General features: G+C 42.5%; 1 protein-coding gene across 2 annotated transcripts in view; it reads right to left on the bottom strand.

Moving 5' to 3' along the window:
* Positions 1-10555: 10555 nt before the first annotated feature.
* LOC144691675 (capZ-interacting protein) overlaps positions 10556-26481 on the bottom strand; it is a 61477-nt gene continuing 45551 nt past the window's right edge. For both annotated transcript variants that reach the window (XM_078560003.1, XM_078560005.1), the window contains exons 3-7: positions 18441-18536; positions 18144-18221; positions 17156-17356; positions 15616-16158; positions 10556-11050 (exon numbers count right to left, since the gene is read on the bottom strand). In XM_078560003.1, coding sequence (XP_078416129.1) covers positions 11021-11050; positions 15616-16158; positions 17156-17356; positions 18144-18221; positions 18441-18536 — 948 coding nt within the window. In that variant the 3' untranslated portion in view covers positions 10556-11020. The remainder of the gene's footprint in view (positions 11051-15615; positions 16159-17155; positions 17357-18143; positions 18222-18440; positions 18537-26481) is intronic.

Below are 26481 nucleotides of genomic sequence, written 5' to 3'. Positions count from 1 at the left end.
TCTGCCCATGTCTGTGCCGACCAAAAAAGAAAAAATATAAAACTAGCCACCCATTCTAATCCCACCTTCCAGCACCTGGTCCGTAACCTTGCAGGTTACAGCATTTTAGGTGCAGATCCAGGTACCTTTTAAATGAGTTGAAGGTTTCTGCCTCCAGCACCAAACCAGGCAGTGAATTCCAAACACCCACCACCCTCTGGGTAACAGAGTTTTTCCTCATGTCCCCTTTAATCCTTCTACCAATCACCGTAAATCTGTGCCCCCTGGTAATTGACCTCTCTGCTAGGGGAAAACATTGCCTGCACTGATAAAATAACTTTGGGTTTTCTTTGATTTTACCCGCCAAATTAGTTCACATCCTGTCTGCTTTCCGAGTCACCTTTTTCACTTCATGGAAGGAGAGACTGAGGGAGGTCGAGAGGGCAGTGAATTCAGGGGGAAAACATCATGAGACACGATGGAGGTGGAAATCTCTGAGGGTGTGAAGTTGTTCGGTGCTGAGACTGAGGGAGGGAACAGTGAGGGTAACTCGGTGAGAAAATCGTGCCTGGGAGTGCAGGACTGAACAATGATTTTAAAAGAGAGGTGGACAAGGTGAGATGCTCATAGGAGGAGAAAGTGTCCGAGGAAAGGAAGGGACAGACTAAGGTGTGATCTGCTGATAAGTGCCACACCTCCACCGTGACAGACTTGATAGGGTAAGTGGTAGAAGATGTAGCCTGACGGGGAGGTTTCATTAAAGGGAAAATGCCATCACCCCTCAGCCAGGCTATCATTAAGGCCATGATGTTGATGCAATCGTCCACAATAAGTTCATGAAGGACAAAGACCTTGTTCACAAGTAAACAGACATTCGGGAGGGAGATGCATAGAGGGACAGTGAGAGCTGATCTACTAGCAGAGTCCATAGGGTCAACAGTGAGAGGGGTGAGTTGGACAGGAAGAAGATTGGCGGGATGAGCCCCCAGTGGGCACACTGGGTGGCAAGGTCAACGAGAGAGTGGGATGGGGCAATCACAGTTTCTGCTCCTAATGAGCCAGTGCCTCGAGTGCCTCGATGAGCCCATTGGATGATGCCATGAGGGGCACAAAGAAAAACTGCAGGCTTATCCAAGAGGGCATCAAGCCTGGGATGGTGCAAGAGAACAGGAAGGTCAAGGAGCTGGGGTAGGGCATTGGGAGGGCAGAGTACCTGAGTGGAGGAATGAAATGATGTATGGCAAGAGAGCCTAGGAGGGATAAAAAAGATAAGTTAAAAATAAAGAATAGCGGAAATAGCTGGATGGGCTCAGGTCTGGGTTGGCAGCCAAAATGCACACGTGAATGGCCTCAGGCAAAGCTCAAGTTACATAGACCTGGTTACATAAAAATGAGAGGAACAAAGGTGAAGCATCCAAATGAATAGGGAATGTCACCACTAGTGTAGCAGCTCATGAGCTCTGCTTCCTGATCAGCAAAACAAATTGTGCCTTGCAGCTCAGCTACATATTCAAGAAGGGAAATGATGAAATAAGCTGATACAATTGAATGCAGATAAGCATGAAGTGATGCAGTTTGGAAGGAACAACATGGAGAGGCAGTATAATCTAAATGGTAGTAATTGATAGGGTACAAGAGCATAAGGATCAGGGAGGATGCAAACAGATCCCCAAATCCTTGAAGGTTAGCAGGACAAGTTGAGGAGGTGGTCAAGGAAACATATGGGATACTTGGTTTTGTAAATAGGAACATTGAATAGAAAAACAAGGAAGGCATGCTAAACCTTTAGAAATGTGTGGTTAAGCCTCAGGTGGAGTGTTGTGTATAATTCTGGGCACTGCACTTTAAGAAGTATTTCAAGGCCTTGGAGAGGGTATAAAGGAGGATTACCAGGGATGAGGACATTCAGTTATGTGGTGAGATTAGAGAAACTGGGATTGTTCTCCTTCTAACAGAGAAGGTTATAGGGAGACCCAATGGAGGTGTTCAAAGTAATGAGGGAATTTAAAGAGCAAGTAGGGAGAAAGTGTGTCCTATGGCAAGTGAATTGGTGATCAGAGGTCTTAGATTGGTGAAGTGAGCAGACATGTGGCAGATGAAAGTTAATGCAGAGAAGTGTGAAGTGATGTATTTTGATAAGAAGAATGAGGAGAGGTGATATAAAATAAAGGGTACAATACTAAAGGAGGTGCAAGGACAGAGGAACCTCGGGTATATCTGTACAAATCATTGAAGGTGGCAGGGCAGGTTGAGAAAGTGGTCTATAAGGCATATGGGATCCTCAGCTTTATAAATAGAGGCATAGAGTATAAAAGCAAGCAAGTTATGCTGAATCTTTGTAAATACTGTGTTAGCCTCAACTGGAGTCCAATTCTGGGCACTGCACCTTAGGAAGAAAGTGATGCATTAGTGATGGTACTGAAAAGATTAATGAGAATGGTTTCTGGGATAATGAACCCTATTTGTGTGGATAACTTGGAGAAGCTGGGGCTGTTCTCCTTAAAGAAGAGAAGATTAAGAGATATTCAAAATCATGAGGGGTTTGAACGGATTAGAATGGGGGAAACTATTCCAGTCAGTGGAAAGACCGGGAAGCAGAGGTCACCTGATTTAAGCTGCCAAAAGAACCAAAGGTGACGCGAGCAAAAGGTTCTTTTAAACGCAGCTAGTGTCAGGATCTGGAATGCTCTGCCTGAGAGTGTGGCAGAGGGAGATTCAGTTGCAGCTTTCAAAAAGGGAATCGGACAATTATCTGAAGAGAATTGTAGGGTTACGGGTCAGGGCAGGGGAGTGCTATTAGCTGGGGTTGCTCTTGCAGAGAGCTACGATGGGCCAAATGACCTCCTTCTGTGCTGTACTCAGTGTGTCCTGTCTGTTTCTTGAAAATTTCTTCACACAAAGGACTATTAAAATCTGGAGCACTACCTGAAAGCGTGGTGGGATCAAATTCCACAGGAAATTTCAAAAGGCAATTGGACATGTGGTTAAGAGGACTAATTTGCAGGCCTATGTGGGGAAAATGCTGGGATGTGGGACTAAATTGGACAGCTCTTTCAAAGAAATCCCTCTGTTCGTGTAATCTTCTCACAACTGGACCTTTTTTTTTTCCCTTTATTCTTTCATGGGTTGTGGGGATCACTGGCAAAGCCAGCATTTGATGGTCATCCCTAATTGCTACAACTGAGTGGGCAATGCCAATTTCAGTGGGCAGATAAGAGTCAACCACAGGCCTGGAGTCACATGTAGGCCAACCAGATAAGGATGGCAGATTTCCTTCCCTAAAGGGCATTTGTGAACCAGATGGGTTTTTACAATAATCGGTTATATTGTCATGGTCACTGAGACCAGCTTTATGTTCCAAACTTATTCATGGAATTTAAATTCCAAGCTGCCATGGTGGGATTTGAACCTGTGACCCAAAGAGCATTAGACTAGGCCTCTAGACTACTAGCCCAATGACATTACCATGACGAAACCATCCCCCCCCCACCCCCCCTGCTCTTGAGAGCAATAGCATCAACGTAATGCCACTTCTTCTCATGTCCACCTGCCCAAAGTCCTCAACTAGAATTTGGGGAAATCTCTCAGCCATCATCTCTTGTTTAGCAGTTTGGCCCAGGAACTGCAGGGGCAACAAAGCAGCTAATCATAGGCTGCATCATTGGAGGCAAAATAACATCAAAATGCTATCACAACTGAATTCTGTATTCTGTAGGTGGAGAGGGAAATGTTGACATACCCTGTATTTTAAAACTGGGTTTTTGATGCCCATGTGGCATTTTATAAGTTTTGCAGATAACTGGCAGTAAAACTAGATTATCAGCTCCAAAACCTGACCTCGTTCTGGTTCTGCGGGCTCAAAATGGCTGCCATAGAATGCAAACCAAATAACTGGGTCATTGCAGCTTCCAATCTTACCAGTGGTACTGTGCTATTATACCTTAGATTGTTTATAATTGAGGAATCAGGTGAGGAGCCAAAACCCACAATGCAAGAACCAGTACATGTTGAAATGTGTCAGAAATGAATGGTGCAGTATGTTAAATTACATGACTTAAGGGATAACAAAGGCTCAAAATCCTGCAAACAGTAGGAAGCAGGGAAGGATAGGAGAGGCAAGAGCCCCTACAGATGAAATTTGAGTATAACAGACCTACCGACTCTCATTCAGCTGCAGATTCACTCAGGTTGTTATTTCCCACTCTCTCTTCGCAAGAGTGTAATCTCAAGTGTGTATAATGTACTAGCAAACTTCAGCATTTATACCTATGGAAACAGAAATCTATAGGACAAGAAGCGACCAGTTGGTGAATCGTGTTAATGCTAGCTCTACACTGGAGAAATGTAAAACTAAACCTACTACTTCATTACAGCCTTGGTTCAAACATAGACAAAAGAGCTGAACTCCCGAGGTGAGGTGAGAGTGACTGCCCTTGACGAGGCAGCATTTGACCAAGTGTGGCATCAAGGAGCCCCAGCAAAACTGGAGTCAATGGGAATCAGGGGGAAAACTCTCCGCTGGTTGGAGTCATACCTAGCATAAAGGAAGATGGTTGTGGTTGTTGAAGGTCAAACACCTCAGTCCCAGGACATCACTGCAGGATAGTGTAGGATAGTGTCCTAGGCCCAACCACCTTCAGCTGCTTCATCAATGACGTTCCCTCCATCATAAGGTCAGGAGTGGGGATGTTTGCTGATGATTGCACAATGTTCCAAACCATTTGTGACTCCTCAGATGCTGAAGCAGTCCATGTCCAAATGCAGCAAGACCTGGACAATATCCAGGCTTGGGCTGACAAGTGGTAAGTAACAGTCATGCCACACAAGTGCCAGCCAATGACCATCTCCAACAAGAGGGAATCTAACCATCACCCCTTGACATTCAATGGCATTACCGTCACTGAATCCCCCACTATCAACATCCTTGGCATTACCATTGACCAGAAACTGAACCGGACTAGCCATATAAATACTGTGGCTACAAGAGCAGGTAGGAGGCAATGAATCCCTGGTCGGGTAACTCGCCTCCTGACTCCCCAAAGCCTGTCCACCATCTACAAGGCACAAGTCAGGAGTGTGATGGAATACTACCCACTTGCCTGGATAAGTGCAGCTCCAACAATGCTCAAGAAACTTGACACCATCCAGGGCAAAGCAGTCTGCTTGATTGGCACCCCTTCCACAAACATTCACTCACTCCACCACCAATGGACAGTGGCAGCATCATGTACCAAGATGCACTCCAGGAACTCACCAAGCACCTTCCAAACCCATGACTGCTACCATGTGGAAGGTCAAGGGCAGCAGATGCATGGGCACACCAGTACCTGGAATTTCCCTTCCAAGCCACACATCATCCTGACTTGGAAATATATCGCCGTTCCTTCACTGTTGCTAGGTCAAAATCCTGGAACTCCCTCCCTAACAGCACTATGGGTGTACCTCCGCCACATGGACTGCAGCGGTTCAAGAAGGCAGCTCACCACCACCTTCTCAAGGGCAATTAGGGATGGGCAATAAATGCTGGCCTAGCCAGCGACGCTCACATCCCAGAAGTGAATAAAACGAAACTCCTCTTTCTCCCAAAGTCCCCAGTACCCTCCTCATTCAAATATTTATCGATTCTTCCCTTAAAAGATATAGTGGTCTCTGCCTCAACTACTCCAATAACAAACTCAACAGATTTCAACAGCTCTCTGGATAAATAAATTCCTCCCATGTTCCTTCTTCACTCTTTCTGAGCAACACTTTCAATTGCTGCCTTCTCTTTAGTGTCTCCTCAACCAGAATAAGTCAGTGCAATAATGCTAGTGAGGTTACAGAATGTCACAATACCGACAGATGGGTGTTTGAGAAATTAAATAGTGTCCAACTGACAAAAATGAAGTAACATTGACAGGGGAGTTGCTTTGATCACTGGGAAGCTTCAGAGTTTTTGGGTAGTTTGTCTGCTTCCTGCTACTCCCCCTTCATTACTGATCTGAAACAAAACTGGCACAGAGCCACAGGCAAGGCTTCAATCACACACTGCTGTGTATTCCTCCTGAAAGCTTCACATTTATTTCCTGTATTTATTTGATGATTTTCCATCATTTTTCTCTGTCCTGGTCAAGATTGAACATGCATCAAGGCAAGTATGAAAACAAGGTGTTAAATTCTAGTGAAGGAAAGTTATTTTTCTGTTGTAGCAATTTTCCAATTCTGCTGGTAAGGCCCAATCAAAACATAGCAAGTCTATGTCAGTGAACCCTGAATGTAGAACACCATTGGCAGGCAGGAAATTGGTTACATTGCCTGAGTCAGATGCACCCTAAGTGCTTATTTGCTTATTTTAAGGCACAGCCCTTTCTCATCAGTACCCTCCTGTAAGTTACAAATACTGGGCTCCTAGCTGCATTGCAAAGAAAACTCTCCCTTTGTAAATAAAAATGCTAAGGTACACATGATGAAAAATCCATAATAACAGTTAGTCAGCAGAAACTGCAAAACCAGTTGTAAGTTGAGTGACTGCATCTGAAAAGTACAGATACGGCCATTGCAAAATCTGGCTCTAAAATAGATTCAATATTGTACTAAATATTTAAGAGATCTAACTACTAAACTGGTTGAAATCAGTTCCAAATATCTGCATGCCCCTGTGAGACATGTACGCATTGGACTCGCACACACTTTAACTTATTTCAAAACTACTGCAACTTGGAACTGGGAGGTAGGGTCATACATTCCTAGTTGTAATCACATATTTCCCTGTCTTTATGAATATCAATGGATATCCTCCTCTAAATTACAGGAGGGACAGAAGCACACAATTAAGGAATACTTGCCTGAAAGAATAACACCAAAATCAGAAGACTTATTTTCATAATGCATTTTTATTTTAAGTTAAAAGCTTACAAAAGCAGCATTTTTGGCATCACATTTTATCAAGAGTGGAAAGCGGACACTTCTTGCATATAACTCACTCCACGGAGAATTTCACATACACAGTTATTCAAACACACGTTATATACCCAAATATAAATCCATGACTTGCAACTGTGTGCTTTACATTACAGTATTAATTGCAAGGTAACACAATAATTTGGCCAGTAGCAAATCAAATGCTTCTGCTGGGAGACACCATTTCACTCAAAGCGTTTTCACTCCAATTAAAGCACATCTTCTGGTGTGATCAAGGGATTCATCTTATAAGGACACTAAGTAGCAGTTTTACAAAATAGAAAATACATGTGAAGTCTTTTATTTAGGATACATTAGTAGAGGTGGAAGTGTCCCATTTTTCAGACCATCTCCATTAGCCAAACCTACTCATTGAATTACACTAATATTCAACTTGTAGCTGAGGAAACATCCTTTACCAATGAATATCTAATTAACAACATCACATTTATGTGACATAAAATGAACATGTCTGAAGTCTACTTGGTGGCAGTAAATAAGAAATTGTGCACAGTTCCTTATATTTTTCTAGCTCTACTTTATAATATTCAGCTTTGAAAATATGCAGCAAATCACCAAGAGATATACATGCAGATTCTGTTAGGACATTCAGTTTAGAGCACCCAGGCAAAAGTTGGGCTTTTCAATTCCAGTTTTTGTTTTGTTGTGATTCAAAGGCACAAAATGAATCTCATTAAAATCAGCATGAACACTGCCCTTTGGCTAACTGTTTTATAACAGTTGGATTTTTCTGCTGCTATATCACTTTTCTATTATCCAATGCTAGTAACCATCTTGAAAATTTTGGGGCTATTTTGATCAAGCTTCCTTCTGATTCTTATTATTCTCTTCTCATGAATTTCATTATTTTTATTGAAAATAAACTCAGTATCTTGTATGGGCTGATAGTTGATCGAGATTTAGACCAATGTGTGAAACTTTGGCTAACGTGAAGTAACAATTGAGTAATTTAAAAGCAGCATTTTGAAACCTGTTGCTAGAGAAAGTTATTCAATGACAAGTAAAATTGTATCATTGGTTGAAACGAGGGAATACTGCAGTAAAGTTTGGCAATAGGGTTATTTACAGTAATGTTGTGCCCCCGTCATACATGTTTCAAGCAGCCATAGAAATGAGAGATCATCGCAGGTATCAAATGGGATTAACTTGCTGCCACTGAAACAATTTGTTCTCATGTTTCATGGATACACTTGGATGAGGCAACATGTGGTGATAAATTTATTTTCACCTAAAGGTTTTAGTCGATACAAAGAATGAACTTGTTCCAGTGTTAATGAAACAATGATTCAGGCAACTTTAAAACCTTCATATATTGAGTCCAATGAATAATCATTTAAATAGTTACAATTCTACAAATCAATTATTCCCCAACTCAGATTTACAAGAATCAGAGTTCTATGTTATTCAACCCCTTAAGCCATAATGAAGTTACAAATAACACTTGCACAATTGTCCAAAGAGGCCACTGATGGCTTGTAATAATTTCAATTTGCATTCTCTAGTTTATATAACTTATTGAACAGGAATATCATCTTCCCATTTGTGGCAAATGGAAGAGACAAATTGAAAATGAGAAAATTCGTATTGACAGAAATCAGGATAAGAATGAGGGTGAGCAGTGCAAGTCTGCAAATGGAATGCATGGGTATTAGTCCAAGCAATCATCACCAGAAATCAAATTTGAAATATCAACATTTTAATTAAATCCAGATATTGCTTTTAATGAGAGCATGGTGCTTAACAATTAGAACAATCCCAATCATCCATGTAAAGAAAGCCAGTGAGCATTGAGATATTCAGAAAAACAACTAAAAATAAGCATCCATGTGTGTGCAGTGGGTAGTGACTAGGGTCAGTTTAGTTATGATGATATTACAAAATAATAAATATGGAATTAGGGAATTTTCAGGCTGCTCAGAGGCCCAGAGTTCACTTTAAATGCTACGGGAAAAGGCAGGCAATGTAGGAAATGCTGCACCGTGGACAAATCAATCTGTGGCTTCCATATTTTGATTTTGTAAATGTCATGAAAAATAACAAATATAAAGATGTTAGTGAGAGACACAGATATTGATGCAATGATGTAAATCACTTTACCAATTACACAGTTTCTACATGTGTTCGTTTTGAAAAATATTTCACCAGGAGGATCATTTCCATTTCAGAGTTAGACTTGCAATTGATATTTATTTTGCATTTTAAATGTGCTTAAGCAATAGAACTGATTAAACAGTTAAGTGTGACCACATCACCATTTCCATCACCTACAGACATGCTGTAATTAGGGGATATTCAGTGTTGAAATGGAGGGGTTCAAAATTCTGCCTTCCATTGCTGGAGAGACTAAAAGATTTCACAGCATTATGTTACAAAAAGCAGGGAATTAAATCTTCCATCAGGCAATTTTACCACAAGGAAGCCTTCCAATGCTGCCTTTCTCCAAAGGTTTCCATATAAATGCAGCACCTCACTGGGCTGTCCTGGTTAAAGATGTAGAAATAAAATAATCCTATATTTGTAGGAAGCTTTAACAGCTCAAGGGAATCTCAAAGGCACAAAGTTGGATCTTTATGAGAATGAGAAACATTTAACCAGAATCTGTGCTCCTGAGTATTTCTCCTTTCTTGGGTTTGGACAATACTGACCTCAAAGTCTACTCCTCGGCTTGAGGCAAATTATTTGGAAACAAAATCCAAGAAGTTGAGGGAAATGAAATCAGAGGAAACCCCTCAAAAAGGTGTCTATAACAATAATTTTCTTGAACAATTATCTTGAATGAAAGCTTTGCAGAAGCTAAAATTTCTAAGCAAAAAAACATACCTTATGGCTTATATTGGTGATAGTTTTGAACCACAAGCCAAGTAGGTTTTGGAAGCAGCAGAGCTTTGCTTTCAATAATAAGGCAAACAGGAAAACAGATATTCCCTTAACCTAGACAACTAATATTAAGTTAAACTGTTGCCTTGATTTTAACTCCACTGCCTGGTGGAAACCAAGCTCATGAGGCGAATTGGAGAGTTAAAATGGAGCAGGGATTTATCCATTCCTTCCCTGTCCTGATTGGCCAATTGCGATGATGTCCTCCTTGCCTATCTGCCATTTTAACCTGAGGCCTCAGTGGAGGAGCAGTAAGGCTCCCTCACCACACCAAAACTGCTAGGATCCAAGCTGAAGGCCAAATAAGGCCAAGTCCCAGAGACCCATCCAACTGCTGGGGAGTACTCCTGTTCCCCTCTGAATCCTGCTCTCACCCACTGACCAGGCAGTGATTGCTGTCATGTTTGGGCAGAAGTCTGATCTTTAACAGATCCACGAGCTAAAATTTCGCTAGGCCTTGGCATGTGAGCATGCCCCTGGGCCCCATGCACAGCAATCCCATCCAGAGTTAAAACTGAGGCCTATGCGTCTACTTAACAGACAGGACAACCATAATATATATACATCTGTAACCATCCATTTATTTATCTATTGGAGAGAAACATTGTCTCATTTTGAGATGAAGTTACAAGCCAGCAGCATTTAGCACCTGGCTATTTGGGGCTTTTTGACATTTTTAGTAATTAATGCCAATGATTATTCACCTTGGTTTGGGTTCTTCTCATTTGTCTTTTTATTTGACAACATCATCTTTGGTTTCATGGAATTATTAGTACTGCTTTCATGTATGTATGTGTGTGCAAGTTTCATATCTGCTATTCTGCACATGCATATCTAATCTTAAGGTCCAGCAGTTCAATATTATTTTGTTGCATTGCACTAGTCTCAGTTACTCCTTGTGGTATGCAATTTAAACATTTATTCAGAAGAGAAATTTTCAGATCATACTTCACAAAAGGAAATGCTAGTTCAAACTGGGATGGGGGTGTGAAAAAGTCCACTCCATAACCAGTAGAATAAACATGAATGTGCAGGGGAACTATTACTGAAGCTCACACACACCCTAGCAAATAAAAGAGCTGAAAAGAGAACAATCAGTTTTCTTTCACCTGTCACCTAGATAGATGCAAAATAAATTGAATTGCTTTGAAAGCCTATCAGCCTCCAACGAATATCGACTTAATTGGATTCATTACACACATCTTTAGTCTTCAGTGTCTCCAGGAGACTTTTCCTAGAAAAGAATAAACACAGACTGCATTAAATGTACATAGTGCACTGAATCCCACTTTATCTGCTGCATTAAATGTACATAGTGCACTGAATCCTAATTTATCTGCTGCATTAAATGTACATAGTGCACTGAATCCCACTTTATCTGCTGCATTAAATGTACATAGTGCACTGAATCCCACTTTATCTGCTGCATTAAATGTACATAGTGCACTGAATCCCACTTTGTCTGCTGCATTAAATGTACATAGTGCACTGAATCCCACTTTATCCGCTGCATTAAATGTACATAGTGCACTGAATCCCACTTTATCCGCTGCATTAAATGTACATAGTGCACTGAATCCCACTTTATCCGCTGCATTAAATGTACATAGTGCACTGAATCCCACTTTATCCGCTGCATTAAATGTACATAGTGCACTGAATCCCACTTTATCCGCTGCATTAAATGTACATAGTGCACTGAATCCCACTTTATCCGCTGCATTAAATGTACATAGTGCACTGAATCCCACTTTATCCGCTGCATTAAATGTACATAGTGCACTGAATCCCACTTTATCCGCTGCATTAAATGTACATAGTGCACTGAATCCCACTTTGTCTGCTGCATTAAATGTACATAGTGCACTGAATCCCACTTTATCTGCTGCATTAAATGTACATAGTGCACTGAATCCCACTTTATCCGCTGCATTAAATGTACATAGTGCACTGAATCCCACTTTATCTGCTGCATTAAATGTACATAGTGCACTGAATCCCACTTTATCTGCTGCATTAAATGTACATAGTGCACTGAATCCCACTTTGTCTGCTGCATTAAATGTACATAGTGCACTGAATCCCACTTTATCCGCTGCATTAAATGTACATAGTGCACTGAATCCCACTTTATCCGCTGCATTAAATGTACATAGTGCACTGAATCCCACTTTATCCGCTGCATTAAATGTACATAGTGCACTGAATCCCACTTTATCCGCTGCATTAAATGTACATAGTGCACTGAATCCCACTTTATCCGCTGCATTAAATGTACATAGTGCACTGAATCCCACTTTATCCGCTGCATTAAATGTACATAGTGCACTGAATCCCACTTTATCCGCTGCATTAAATGTACATAGTGCACTGAATCCCACTTTGTCCGCTGCATTAAATGCACATAGTGCACTGAATCCCACTTTATCCGCTGCATTAAATGTACATAGTGCACTGAATCCCACTTTATCCGCTGCATTAAATGTACATAGTGCACTGAATCCCACTTTATCCGCTGCATTAAATGTACATAGTGCACTGAATCCCACTTTATCCGCTGCATTAAATGTACATAGTGCACTGAATCCCACTTTATCCGCTGCATTAAATGTACATAGTGCACTGAATCCCACTTTATCTGCTACATTAAATGTACATAGTGCACTGAATCCCACTTTATCTGCTACATTTTCCTACATCACAATATACACGCAGACTCTGTTGAGTTTTCTCATGTCAAATATCATGCGCATCATATCTTTTGGATTTGAATGTTATACAAGGGCGAGTCTTTCTAATACGGACACTAAAACAATGGAGCAGTACCCTTAATTCTCACCAATACCACTCTACATCAACCTTCAGCAAATATTTTGAGCTTGGCTTGAACTATTCACTGTAAACTAGGCCTGTTTACATGAACTCAGTCAGGATGCAGTTCCTAAAGTTCATCGCTGATTGTTAACGTTCAGTTGTTGTTGTGTTATTGCATAGAGAAAAAGTCATGGCTGAGCCAAGATGCAAAGCATCTCTATTTTCAGGTGGAGTTTTGAAGGTGTTGATACAAAATATGCAGCACCTCACTTACCTTCCTTGCAGAAGAGATGTCCAGGTTGTTTGGATGTTTGTAACCATGTTCACATCTTATCGAGACAGACAAGGAAAATGTCTACCTGTAAGCCTAGCCATCATTGCACTAGATCAAGTAGATATACAAAGTATGAAGGGAATAACAGTTTCCTCTCACTTACTTACATCCTGACTGAGATCGTTGGGCCAATCTTCACAGACATACCCAGAGTGTACTGGGGCACGGTTTATTATTCACACTTTAAATTGGAATTGCTGTTGTGTGACTATTTTGAAAAGCGACACCCGCTCACTAAGCTAGCCTGATAAGTTGGGATACAAAATAAGCACATAACTATGTCAACTTGTGTGTTCTTCAAACTTCCTGCAGTTCAATGCTTTTTCTCTGCTTGCAGGAAAATGGCGCATAACAGAAAGAAACAGGTGAGAACTAAAGGAGTCTCATTTTAGGTATCTCGGTCAACATAAATAGGTAATGCTAGATTTGGTGGTATATAAGGCCAGGAAGAAGCTGAAAACATCCCCAAAGCTCAAAGCTCATGCCATTCTGTCTTTCGTTCTCCCTTTACTCATGAATTCACATGTATATATTGCACCATGACATGCTGCAGCTCAAATGATAAATTTCAGCCACCACTGGAACTTTTTCCACCCTCTCACCTCTCTTTCAACCACCTTCCCAAGTACAATGAAAAATTTCTCACCAAGATCTTTCCATTGCTGTCACCCTTCAGCTCTGTACTGAATGGCTTTTCGTCCTGAGTGATTTCAACCTCCATCTCAACTCATCATGCTCTCTCTCCTGAGTCCACTGCCCCATGAAACTCGCTCAATCTCTCCCTCCATCTAAATTCCTCAACCAACATTCACAGCCATCCCATTGACCTTGCCCATCCCATCGTATCAATTGCAGATAAGGCCGTCTCTGACCACTTCCTCAAGTTTACAGAGCGCAGAATGTGGGAGGCCAGTAGAGGAGAGTGCATTGGAATAGACAAGTCTAAAGGTAACAACGAAATGAGTCATTAGCAAATGCCCTGAGACATTGGCAAAGTTGGGAGATGTTAACAAGGTAGAAATAGGCAGCCTTAACGATGGAATGAATATGAGGTAAGAAACTGTTCTCAGGGTCAAATATGACACCAAGGTTGCAAACAGTCTGGTTTAACCTCAGACTGTTGCCAGGGAGAGAATGGAGTCAGTAGTAGGGAACAGAGTTTGGAATGGGAATTGATGGCTTCAGCCTTCCCAATATTTCATTGGAGGAAATTTCTGCTCATCCAGTAATGGATGTCGGATAAGCAGTCTGAGAAGGAGGAGGGGTTGAGAGAGTGAGGTAGAGCTGTGTGTTGTCAGTGCACAGGGGAAAACTAACGCTGTGCTTTCAGATGATGTCGCTGAGGGCAGAATGGAGATGAGAAATAGGAAGGGACCAAGGATAGATCCTGGTGGGACATCAGAGGCAAGGGTGAGGGAGCAGGAAGAGAAGCTATTGGAAGGCATTTTCTGGCTTTGATTAGATAGATAAGAACAAAATCAGGTGAGAGCAGTCACACCTAGCTGGACGATAGTGGAGAGGTAATGGCGCAGAATGATGTAGTCAACCATGTCAAAAGTTGCAGACAGGCCGTGAAGGATGAAGAGGGAAAGTTCACCTTTGTCACAGTCACACAGGATACACAATAAACTTGCACAGAATGTAGCCTGGCACTTCAATGCATTATTTCAGCATTGCATCAGCTTTCAGATGTAATGTTAAACCGAGGAGCCTCCTGCCTGGTCAGGTGAAGATACAAAATCCCATAGAACAATTTGATGAAAAGCAGGGAATTCTACCAATGTCCTGACCAATATTTCTTGGCTAACCAACATCACATACAATAGATATTCTGGATGCTCATTCATTCCCTGTCCAAAGAACCTTGCTGTGCACCAATTTGGTTACTGCACTTTCCTACATAATAACTGCATTCCAAAGCAATTCATTGGTGTCAAGTGATTTGAAATGCTTTAAGAAAACTACAAGCCATGGTATAAATGCAAGTTCTTTCTTTCCATGGGCAATCCTGAAGTAGTAATTGCAGGTCCCAGTAGTGACCATGAACCCCAAACCTCAAAGCACCCGGCATTATTTACTCAATCGGTACCAGACACCAGCACAGGGGAATTTAATTAACCAGTTTGAGATAGTGTATCACATGTCACAAGTGTGTACTGCAGCAGCTGAAAGAAGCAGGACGCAAGACGTTATGGATTTCTCATCTTCGGTTCATAAATAGAAACTAAATATGACATGATACAGATCAAAATGCCACAGGGGTGGTTTTAATTGCTTGCCCCACCCCCCACTTTCACAAAATGTTGAGATTGCAATGCCAAGAAAGAGTGAGAAATTTACTGAAAAATTAAATGCCCTGAGTGAAGAAATGAATCTTATTGTCAAAACTTGAGAAACTGAAATAAAAGTCTTAAAAAGTCAACTACAATGCAGCTGGACAAATGTTCAGACTATCGCTGAAGGCTTGAATTTGCTATTTTCTTTAAGCATCTCCCTGGTAGAAAGGCACTAAGGTTGCTGGCATTAAAAGTCTTGTGTCATTGCTGGGAAGATAGAGTGACCTAAGATCCCTAAAGGGGCAAGAAATCAATGGTTGTTACTGTTGGAGTTCATGCAAGTTAATTTGGTCAAATAAAACCTCTTTCACCTACCTCTGCATTGGAGTTCTGCTGCTCAGTATCGATTGTTTTTACTTCTTCAGTTTTGGGTTCTTGATTGGATGTGTCAGAAACTGCAGTCTCACTTCCTGCTGTGTTGTGATCATTACTGTCATTACTGACAGAAGCCTCACTATCCTTGTTTGAAGACTCCTCTGTTTTGTTTGTAGTGATATTACTGTCTTCAGTATGTTCACATAGATTTTGATCAGAACAGATTTCAGATTCTTGGCTTTGAGAAGATGAGAGGTCATTGAGCTCTTTCTGTGAAGGCTCTTCAGATGAAGACCCTTTAGGTGAGACGCAAGAATCTTCTTTGGGTGAGGGGGAGTTCTTTGAGTTTGCATCATCAGTTTGAACTTCATAATCAGCAAAAATGTCATCACTTTCTTCATCTGGTGCTCCGTTCTGTTCTGGTTCTACGTCCTTGGCAGGTGTCTCTTTTTCTGGAGTGCCAGAGTTACTTGATTCTTCAGCGACTGAGCGTCTAAATCGCCTGCTCGGTGGTCGTCGTTTCAGTGACACACGTGCTCGACTCTAAAGGGTCAAACCAAACAAAACACAACCAAACAAATTTGGGATCGAAAATGTATTCATCGTTCAAGTAAACATGAACAGGAGTTAGTGCTTGTCGGCCTGCACATGTCTATCTGTCCATATCAATTATTGTGCAGCGTATACCTCATCTCTGTACCTCAGAATTGTGATAATCTGCATTAATTTTAATCCTGAGAAAGGTAATTGACCCAGCACCCACGGCCATTTCAGGGAGAGTGTGCCAGATCACCTTTGTGAAAAAGTGCTTCCTAATTTGACTCCAAAATGGCCCACCTCTAATTTTAACATTATATGCCTTTGTAAAAGATTCCCATACCAGAAGAAATAGTTTATTTGTGCTTACCATATTAAATTCCTATATCATTTTAAACAACCTGATTAGATCAAGTCTGACCAAGAGTTGTACAAAAGAAACATAACTTCCTCACTTTTGCATTTCTATCCACCTGAGGCCAACATCCCCAATTGATTTTTGATTACATTTTGCACTTGTGCACTAGCTTTTAGTGATCTATGCCTGTGGACCCCCAAATCCTATAGCTCCTCACCTCAGGCACAGGTTAAGTCAGGTAGCACAGGAGATGGTGTAACAGATCTCTGTCTCTGTCCTTTTTTCCTCTTCACTGTGCCCCACGGATTCCCTAAAAGCAATTGTGACGATCATATACCCTCCAACCTCAATCATAAATTAACTTCTCTTCGGATGCTAACAATCTTTCTATTTTTTATTTCACACTCCCTATTTTTATTTCACAATCCTGTAAGTTCGCAGTTCCATGTTTGAGTTCTTTGTAAATAGCAGCTTGAACTAGGCCTTGCTGTGCTAATGTAGTTGCATTGGTAATGTATTGTGGGTAATAATGTGGATTCCAGACACATGTAACAGTTATTTATTAATATCAGTTCTTATATATAATTTTTAAAAAATATTCTAAAGTAACAGGTTTGTAAATAATAGCACTCAAAACTGTGGTACCTTGTGGAAACTGCGCAAAGGTTCTCCTTCTGCAGGTTGGTCAAAAGTAGCTGGACCTCCATCGGATTCGCTGGATTGGGAACATGCTCCTGGGCTATCAGGTGTAGAAGCAGGACTAGCAAAAGGCGAGAAGGAAGATTTTAATGGACTCTTTGGACCAACCCCAGGCAAGAGAGCAGTCGGGGAGAGAAGCAAGTTGGCCTATATGAAAAAGAAAAGAGAAAGAACGGTTACATTCCAATGGCCTTTTAAATTATTTTTTATATCTGCCCAGTGACTTTTAGTATTTTCTGTTCATGAACACTCCAAATCTCTTCCGCAGTTCCTAGTTTCTAACCTTAAAAGAACAGTAAAAGCCTAATTTAAAACTCTCAATGGATTGAGTGGAAACCCCTTTTTGAACAGAGTTTTCATTTTTGGGATACTTTATGCTGTGATCAGATTTCTCCAAAAATTAAAATGACAAGGTGAGCAGCTGTCAGCAGTTTTCAGGGTTTGTGATTAGATAGCACACTTTACAAGTACCAGCCTGAGATCAGACAGTGTGTAACATATATTCTTAGGCAGTTTTGAATGCTTGCAAAGTACAACTTCTACCAAGTCATGACATTGTAAAATATTTACCAAATGGCTACGACAAAGGGTAAAAAAAAAAGATTACCACACTCTAAGGTTGCCGAGAAGATATGTATAGTTTGCAAGTTAAATCTTTGTGATTTTTAATGTTATTTAAATTGCTTTATCATCTTCAGGAACAGAAGAGCTGATTCTCTGAATGTCTTTCTCCCAGTGAAAATCCTCAGCACTCCTCCGTTAACATGGTCTGTCCCAGAAATGCTAACCCACCATTTTGCTTTACAGGTGTTGATGGATCTGTTATTTTCAACGTTTTATTATCTTAGTGCTTAACTCTCTGTGCCACATGTTCATTACTCTGTGCATAACGGGCCTTAGCTACAGGAAGTGGTAAATATATTCAGAAACACACCTGGAGTTTTTCAATGAGAGGTGAGGAGGTTTTCACCTTCAACTTTGGACGATGGGTTGAGTCGTTAACTGGTGGCTTCTGTGCATTGAAAAAAAGTAATATGTTAAGAAGCGTGTTCTCATAAGGCCAATGAGTCAATCGAGTTACAAGATTTATTTCATATGCGTGATCTGATCTCAGATTATCAGAATTTTAGGCTTCACATAGGTTCAAGCTTGAGGGTTAAAGTCGCCTTTGGAATAAACAGCGCAGGCTTATTTTAAGGTAAGTAGGTACTTATAGATATGATTATTTTACCTCATCTGCATTATGGCCTGTTTCAGTATTATTCTTCATACCACACAAAGGCAGAGAGCAAGGAGGCTTTTTACGAATTGGTCCCTTGAATTGTTTCTAAGGGAAAAAAAAGAAATTTGCATTGAAGTAACTTTCATATCTTTCAGAATATCCTGAAGTGCTTCATAGTGAATAACTCAGAGGTGCAGTAGCTTCATGATTATGATACCCAGCAACGCAACCTTTAAAAGACCAAACGCTCCTTTCGCAAGTCACAAATTGGCTAGAATAATTTGGTAATTTGTGGGATACCCCCAGAAAATGACCATTAAAAAGCAGCCAGATTTTTGGAAAAATCCAACTGGTTCATTAATGTAAAGGATCTGGTCTATGTTACATCACTGATGAACTGTTAATGTTCTTTGGGCAACGTCGTGTAAGCAAATAGGGCAATCATTTTCTTCATGGCAAGATCCCACCAAGAGCAATAAGATAAATGAACCATTTTCCTATTTTTAGCGATGTTGTTTGAGGGGGAATTGTTAACTGAGACAATATAGGAAATTCCTGCTCTTGTCAGATAGTGCCATGGGATATTTAACATCCATCTGAACAAGGAGACAGGGCCTTAGTTTAACATCTCATCTAAAGGATGGCACTTCTAACAATTCAGCACTTCCTCAGTTCTGCACTCGAGTGTCATCCTAGGTAAGTGTTCAAGTCCTTAAGCAGGGTTTGAAGCTACAACCTGCTAACTCAAGAGAAAATGCTATAACTGAGTAAGACTAATGAAAGAGTCAAAGTCTTGAGCATTTGGAAACAGGAAATTAACTGAATGTGTTTCCTTTGCAAAGGTTTAGACAGCATAAGTTTGACTTTAGAAAGTGCAAAGTGTTCTCTAGCCCTAATGGTAATAAGTCAAGTTACATTTTGATCTTCATGCTGTTTAATGAAGTGGTAAAATCTGTTTCAATTTTTTTAAAAAATTTGTTCATGGGATGTCGGCGTCACTGGCTAGGCCAGTATTTATTGCCCATCCCTAATTGCCCTTGTTCAGAGGGCATTTTTAAGAGTCAACCACAATGCTGTGGGTCTGGAATCACATGTAGACCAGACCAGGTGAGGGTGGCATATTTCCTGACCTGAAGGACATTAGTGAACCAGATGGGTCTTTATGACAATTGGCAATGGTTTTGTGGTTATCACCAGACTTTTAATTCCAGATTTTTTATTTTTTTAAATTCAAATTTCACGATCTGCCATGGTGGGATTCAAACCTGGGTCCCCAGAGCATTACCCTGGGTCCCTAGATTGTCCAATGACAAAACCATTATGCCACCATCTCCCCAGAAGTCTCTTCCTTCATGATTCACAAGGCTAATCAAAGACAACACTCCCTTACATTTAATGGCTTTACCCATGTCTATCTTTCAACATTGGTCTCACTTTCTCCTGTGACCTCGCTCCTCTATTAATAAAGCCACTCCCAAGACACTTGATTTCATGTCTTGGGTAAATGAATTTGTTGGCCAACTGAACTCTAACTGCATGCCTTCCTATGTTCTCATCAACTGCTGCTTGCAATCAATAGCGGGTAGAGACTGATGTAAGAATAAACAGTGATGGTTTATTGAGACACAGGGCAGAGCTCCAGATCATACGTGCTCACTCAGAAACCTCTAGAACTCGACTTACAGTTCCCAGTTGCCCACGCTGTACAGTGATTCGTCAGTGCTGTTACATGATCAGTACACTTACATTCTCTTAAAGGGACAGGGTACCTCACTTTACCACATCCCTCCCCCTTTACTTAAAAGTACAGCTAACAAACTTAAAACACATGAACTATTTACACAATAATTATTTACAGGTCAAGTCTTCAGGAGGCTTTCTTGGACATGTTGAGTGACTCAATTCAACAACCTCGGCTGGTTTTTCCGAGACTTCCTTTTCAGGAGTCTGTTGTCCACTAGGTTCCTCAGTGGAAATTGGAAGGTTTGTCTCCCTGACCACCTCGGGTCCCACAGGCCCTACCGGTGCTTCCCAATCATGAGACTTGTCCTCTACATGTGGCACAAACTTAAGCGTACATGAAGACTGCATTTCTTCTTGTGGGACTGGCGTTCTTTTGCATAGAGGATCCACATGTCATCTAATTATTTGGCCGTTTACCAATACGCTATAGGAGGAGGGGTCCAGTTACTGCACTCACCTCGCCTAACAGCCAATTGGGCCCATCTCCAAAGTCCTTCACGAGGACTGCATCTCCTACCGTGAAAGTTCTTTTGTGACCATGACCGTTGTGCCTGGTCTTCTGCGCCTCTTGGCTTTTCTCCACTATCCACTCTAAATTCAGTCAGATAAGGGTCAGGCAGGTGCGGAGATGTTTCCTCATTAGTAGTACTGCAGGAGCAATGTCGGTCATCGTGTGTGGCGTAGTCCGGTGTGCAAACAAGAAACGGGACAATCGCATGTCAATGGAATCCCCTTCCATCTTTCTCATCCCAGATTTAATGGTTTGGACTGCCGCTCAGCCACGCTGCTCGATGCAGGGTGGTAGGGTAAGATTTTGATATGGTTAATGCCATTAAGGGTCGTGAACCTTTGGAACTCCCCACTGGTAAAAGCAATTCCATTGTCGGACACGAGGACCTCCGACAACCCATGTACTGCAAAACTCTGCCACAAATGATCTATGGTGGCAGCCAACGTGGGCGACCGGACTTCATTGACTCCCACGTCTATCAGCAAAAGGAGCATTGTGCCCAGGAACGGTTTCATGTAATTGACGTGGAGGCACACCCATGGCCGCCCCGGTCATTCCCATGGGTGCAATGGAGCTAAAGGGAGGGAGCTTTTGCATCTGCTGGCATTGAGGACAGCTTTTGACCAGGGTTTCTATATTCAAGTTCATGCCTGGCCACTACAAATAGCTGTGTGCGAGCATCTTCATTCTGGTCATGCCCGGGTGAGCGCCATGGAACTCGGCTAATAACGGCCTTTACCCCCCTCGGGGGCACAATAACATTTGCTCCCCAGAGTAATATGCCATCCTGGCAGGAGAGTTCATATTTGCGATTAGAATAGGGATTCATCTCCTTGGATTTAGATCCACCTGACCAACCATTCGAGACCTGCTCCCAGACATTAGACAATAGTGGGTCCTGGCTTGTCCACTCATGGATTTGTCTGGTCTAAACAGGGGAGGAATCCAGAAAATTTAACACTAAGACCAGTTACTGGGGAATTGGAGCCTCCCCGTTATTAGCTGAGAGGGGAAAGTGGCTTAGGTACGTCGCATGTGCGATTTGAGTTCCCAAACGGTGAACAAAAGTGTATTCGTAGGCGGCTAATATTAGTGCCCATCTCTGGATGTGAGCCGATGAGATAGGTGGTATCGCTTTGTCTTCTCCAAATAATCCCAGTAGGGGCTTGTGGTCGGTTATAATATGGAAATGGCAACTGTGGAGATATTGATGAAACTTCCAAATGCCGAACACAATAGATAATCCCTCCTTTTCAATCTGGGAATATCGTCGCTCTGCGACACTGAGTGTGCGAGATGTATAACCAAAGGGGTCATTCAGAGCCAACTACCATCCGATGTGAAAGGACAGCGCCTATTTCATAAGGGGACACATCACATGTTAAAATTAGTTCCTTCTTGGGGTCAAAGTGGACCAACAAGGCCGACGATCTTAACAATCGTTGCACTTTCAGGAAGGCATCCTGGGGGGGGCTTGCCAACTCCACTTCTGCTTCTTCTTAAGCAGGCAGTACAATGGGGCCAGCACAGTTGAGAGGTTTGGGAGGAATCGGCCGTAGCAGTTTACCATGCCTAAGAAGGCCTTAGGCTCTATGGTATTTCCTAGGGCAGGTGCCTCGTGAATGGCCTAGACTTTTTATACTCCCCGCAGGATACAAGCCCTGCGCATCAACCTTGTGGCCCAAGTAAACTACCTCCTTAGCTTGGAAAAGACATTTCTCTCGTTTTAAACGTATCCCTGCTTGTGTGAAGGGTTTGAGCACCTTTTCTAGATTTGTTAAGTGTTCATCGTCAGTCAGTCTCGTGACCAATACGTCATCCAAGTAAATGATAACATGGGGCAATCCTTGGAGCAAGTTTTCCATCGCTCTTTGGAAAATAGCACACGCCGAGGAGACCCCAAAGTGTACACACGTGTATCAGTACAATCCTCAGTGCGTATTAATGGTGAAGAATTCCCTAGAGTCCTTTTCCAACTCTATCTGCTGGTAGGCATGGCTCATGTCTAATTTCGAATATGTGGTGTCCCCTTCCAACTTCAAATACAATTCCTCAATCTTGGATATCAAGTGTCTATAAAGTTTGGCCACCTTATTGACAGTTAGCTTATAGTCACTGCGTAGACGCACGCTTTGGTCCGGCTTCAGTACAGATACGATGGGTGCTGACCATTCAGAAAATTGCACTGGTTGTAGGATGCCCAATTTTTCTAGTCTGTCCAGTTCGGTTTCAACTTTGTCCCGTGGAGCATAAGGGACTGGTCTGGCTCTTATAAATCTGGGGGTTGCGTTTGGGTCTACATGGGTCTTGGCCTGTAGCCCTTGAATCCTTGCTAACTCATCATTAAAAACGGAAGCATACTTTTGCAACAATTCCTGTAAGCCTTTGGTTGTAAGTTGAAAAATTTTGAGCCATTTCAATTTAATCTTTTTGAGCCAGTTGTGGCCTATTAAGCTGGGGCCCTCTCCAGCTGTCACTAACAAGGGCAACCTCCCAGATTGATCTCCACACGTTGCTGAGACTTGACATAACCCTTTCAGTCTTATTTGCTTGTTCGTGTATGTCCTTAGCTTTGTGTCTGAAGCTTCTAACTTCAAAGGCTGGGTTCCTTTACTCAGCTATCTAAATGTACGCTCTCCAATGATGGACATCGACGCTCCCGTATCAACTTCCCTCTTAATGGGCTGTACGTTAACTGTAACGACTGCTTGGATTGGCTCAGCTCCACCCACTTTGAGGTTATATAATGAATGGATGTCTGATTCTATTTCTTCTGGCTCTTCCATGAGGCATATTTCACGATTTTTCCAACTGCCTTTATACTATTGTTTTAGCCTTTCTCTGCAGTGCCGCCTTATGTGGCCATAGCGGTGGCAGAAAAAGCACTCGACTTGTTTGAGTTGTCGTTTTCTCACTGGAGGCCTGCATGTATTTCTCTCATTCATTTTGTGGGTTTACACTGCAGTATCGTTGTTTTTCAATGGCCTGGAGCTAGAGACCGTTTCCTGCCTTTCTGTGGAGTCCGAAGTTTTCGTGCCTTTTGTCGCCGGATTGTCCAGCTCGACCAGATGGACGGCGCCATTTTGTGTCTCTTTTATAACTTCGAAATTTCTAACAGCACTCTCCATCGCAGTAGCTAATTCTAATGCCTTATTGAAGTCTAGACTAGGTTTGGCTAGCAAACGCCTTTAGGTAGTATCATCTCCAATCCCACATATCAGTCAGTCTCTCAGCATATCACTAATGGACGTTCCGAATTCGCAATGCTCAGTTAATGCCACATAGTCAGCTATTGTCTCTTCTGGAAGCCTGTTCCTTGAATTGAACTTGAAGCGCTGCACAGTAACTGAGGGCTTTGGTCTCAAGTGGCTCTGTACAATTTTTATTCACTTGTCGGAAGTCTTCGACTCCGGGGCGCTAGATGATGTAGGTCTGCGGATCAGCCCGTATGTTTTGCTCTCGCATGAGGACAAAAGCATTGCCCTCTTCTCCTCCCTCGCGATGTCATTAGTGGTAAAAAAGAATGATAGGCGTTTGACATATTGAGACCAGTCATCTGCAATGGGGTCGAATGGATCGATGCGCCCGAACTGCGGCATCGTGAACGACTGCGAGGGGACTGCACTTTCGACAGGCTTTCCAGCTAATGACAAATTTGGGTGTTTGGCTTACTGCGAAGTTGCAGCCCAAGCCTGGATATTTTCCAGGTCTTGCTGCATTTGGACATGGACTGCTTCAGTTTCTGAGGAATTGCGAATGGTGCTGAACATTGTGCAATCGTCAGCGAGCATCCCACTTCTGAGCTTAGGATGGAGAGAAGATTTTTGATGAAGCAGCTGAGGATGGTTGAGCCTAGGACACTACCCTGAGGAACTCCTGCAGTGATGTCCTGGACTGAGACGATTATCCTCCAACAATCACAATCATCTTCTTTTGTGTTAGGTATGGCTCTAACCAGCGGAGAGTTCCCACCACCGCTCCACCCCATGCTGGATTCCCATTGACTCCAGTTTTGCTCGGGCTCCTTGATGCCGCATTTGGTCAAATGGTGCCTTGATGTCAAGGGCAGTCACTCTCACCTCGCCTCGAGTTCAAGTCGAGGTGACCATGACACCTTCCATCATTTTACTAATGATCAAAGAGTAGACTGATAGGACAGTAATTGGCCGGGTTGTGTTTGTCCTGCTTTTTGCGATAGGACACATCTGGGCAATTTTCCACGATGTCGGGTAGATGCCAGTGCTGTAGATGTACTAGAACAGCTTGGCTAGGGGCGTGGCACGTTCTGGAGCACAAGTCTTCAGTACAATTGGCAGAAACTTGTCACACAGGGCCCACAGGCTGCCTTCAGCTGTTTCATGATATCACGTGGAGTGAATCAAATTAGCTGGAATCTGGCATCTGCAATGCTGGGGACCTCAGGAGGAGGCCGAGATAGATTATCCACTCAGCACTTCTGGCTGAAGATGTTTGGAAATGCTCAAGTTTCAGCCTTGCCTTTTGCACTGATGTGCTGGGCTCCCCCATCATTGCGGATGGGGGAGCTTCCTCCTCCTCCGGTTAGTATTTAATTGTCCACAACCATTCCCGACTGGATGTGACAGGATTGCAGAGCTTAGATCTGACCTGTTAGTTGTAGGATCACTTACCTCTGTCCATCGCAAGCTGTTTCTGTTCTCTGGCATGCAAGTAGTCCTGTGTTGTAGCTTCACCAGGTTGACACCTCATTTTTAGTCATGCCTGGTGCTGCTCCTGGCATGCCCTCCTGCACTCTTCATTGAGCCAGGGTTGATCCCCTGGCTTGGTGGTAATGGTAGAGTGTGGGATATGCCAGGCCATGAGGTTACAGATTGTGGTTGTATACAGTTCTGCTGCTGCTGATGGCCCACAACGCCTCATGGATGTCCAGTTGCTAGTCTGTTCAAAATCTATCCCATTTAGCATGGTGGTAGTGCCACACAACACGATGGAGGGTGTCCTCAATGTGAAGACGGAATTTCATCGCCACAAGGACTGTGCGGTGGTCACTCCTACCAATACTGTCATGGACAGATGCATCTGCGACTTATGTTTTTCCCCTCACCTCCTGCTGCAGACACAGCCTAGCAGCTATGTCCTTGAGGACCCAGCCAGCTCAGTCAGTAGTGGTGCTACCAAGCCACTCTTGGTGATGGACATTGAAGTCCACCACCCAGAGTACATTCTGTGCCCTTGCAAGTGGTGTTCAACATGGAGGAGCACTGATTCATCAGCTGAGGGTACGTGGTAATCTGCAGGAGGTTTCCTTGCCCATTTTGACCTGATGTCATGAGACTTCATGGGGTCTGGATTCAACATTGAGGACTCCCAGGGCCACTCCCTCCTGACTGTATACCATGGTGCTGCCACCTCTGGTGGGTCTGTCCTGACGATTGCTTCCTAAATTATCTCAACCTCATTTTCACTCTGTTCATTGACTCATAGACGTTGACAGTGCAGAAGAAAGCCCATTGTATCCACGCCAGTCAACAAAGATCTGACTACGTTAATCCCATTTTCCAGCACTTGGCCCATAGCCCTGGAGGCTATGGCAAAGCAAGTGAATATCTAAATACTTTTTAAATGTTACAAGAGTTTCTGACTCAATCATCCTTTCAGGCAGTGAGTTCCAGACTCCCACCACCCTCTGGGTGAAAAAAATTCTCCTCAACACCCCTCTACCTCTTATCTTAAATCTATGCCCCCTGGTTATTGACACCTCTACTAATGGCTTCCTATCCACCCTATCAATGCCCCTCATAATTTTATACATCTCTA

This window comes from Cetorhinus maximus, chromosome 16, assembly GCF_964194155.1.
Source record: "Cetorhinus maximus chromosome 16, sCetMax3.hap1.1, whole genome shotgun sequence".
Classification (NCBI taxonomy): domain Eukaryota; kingdom Metazoa; phylum Chordata; class Chondrichthyes; order Lamniformes; family Cetorhinidae; genus Cetorhinus; species Cetorhinus maximus.
The sequence above is the reverse complement of the archived record's forward strand: the minus strand, read 5'-3'. Positions and strand labels throughout refer to the sequence as shown.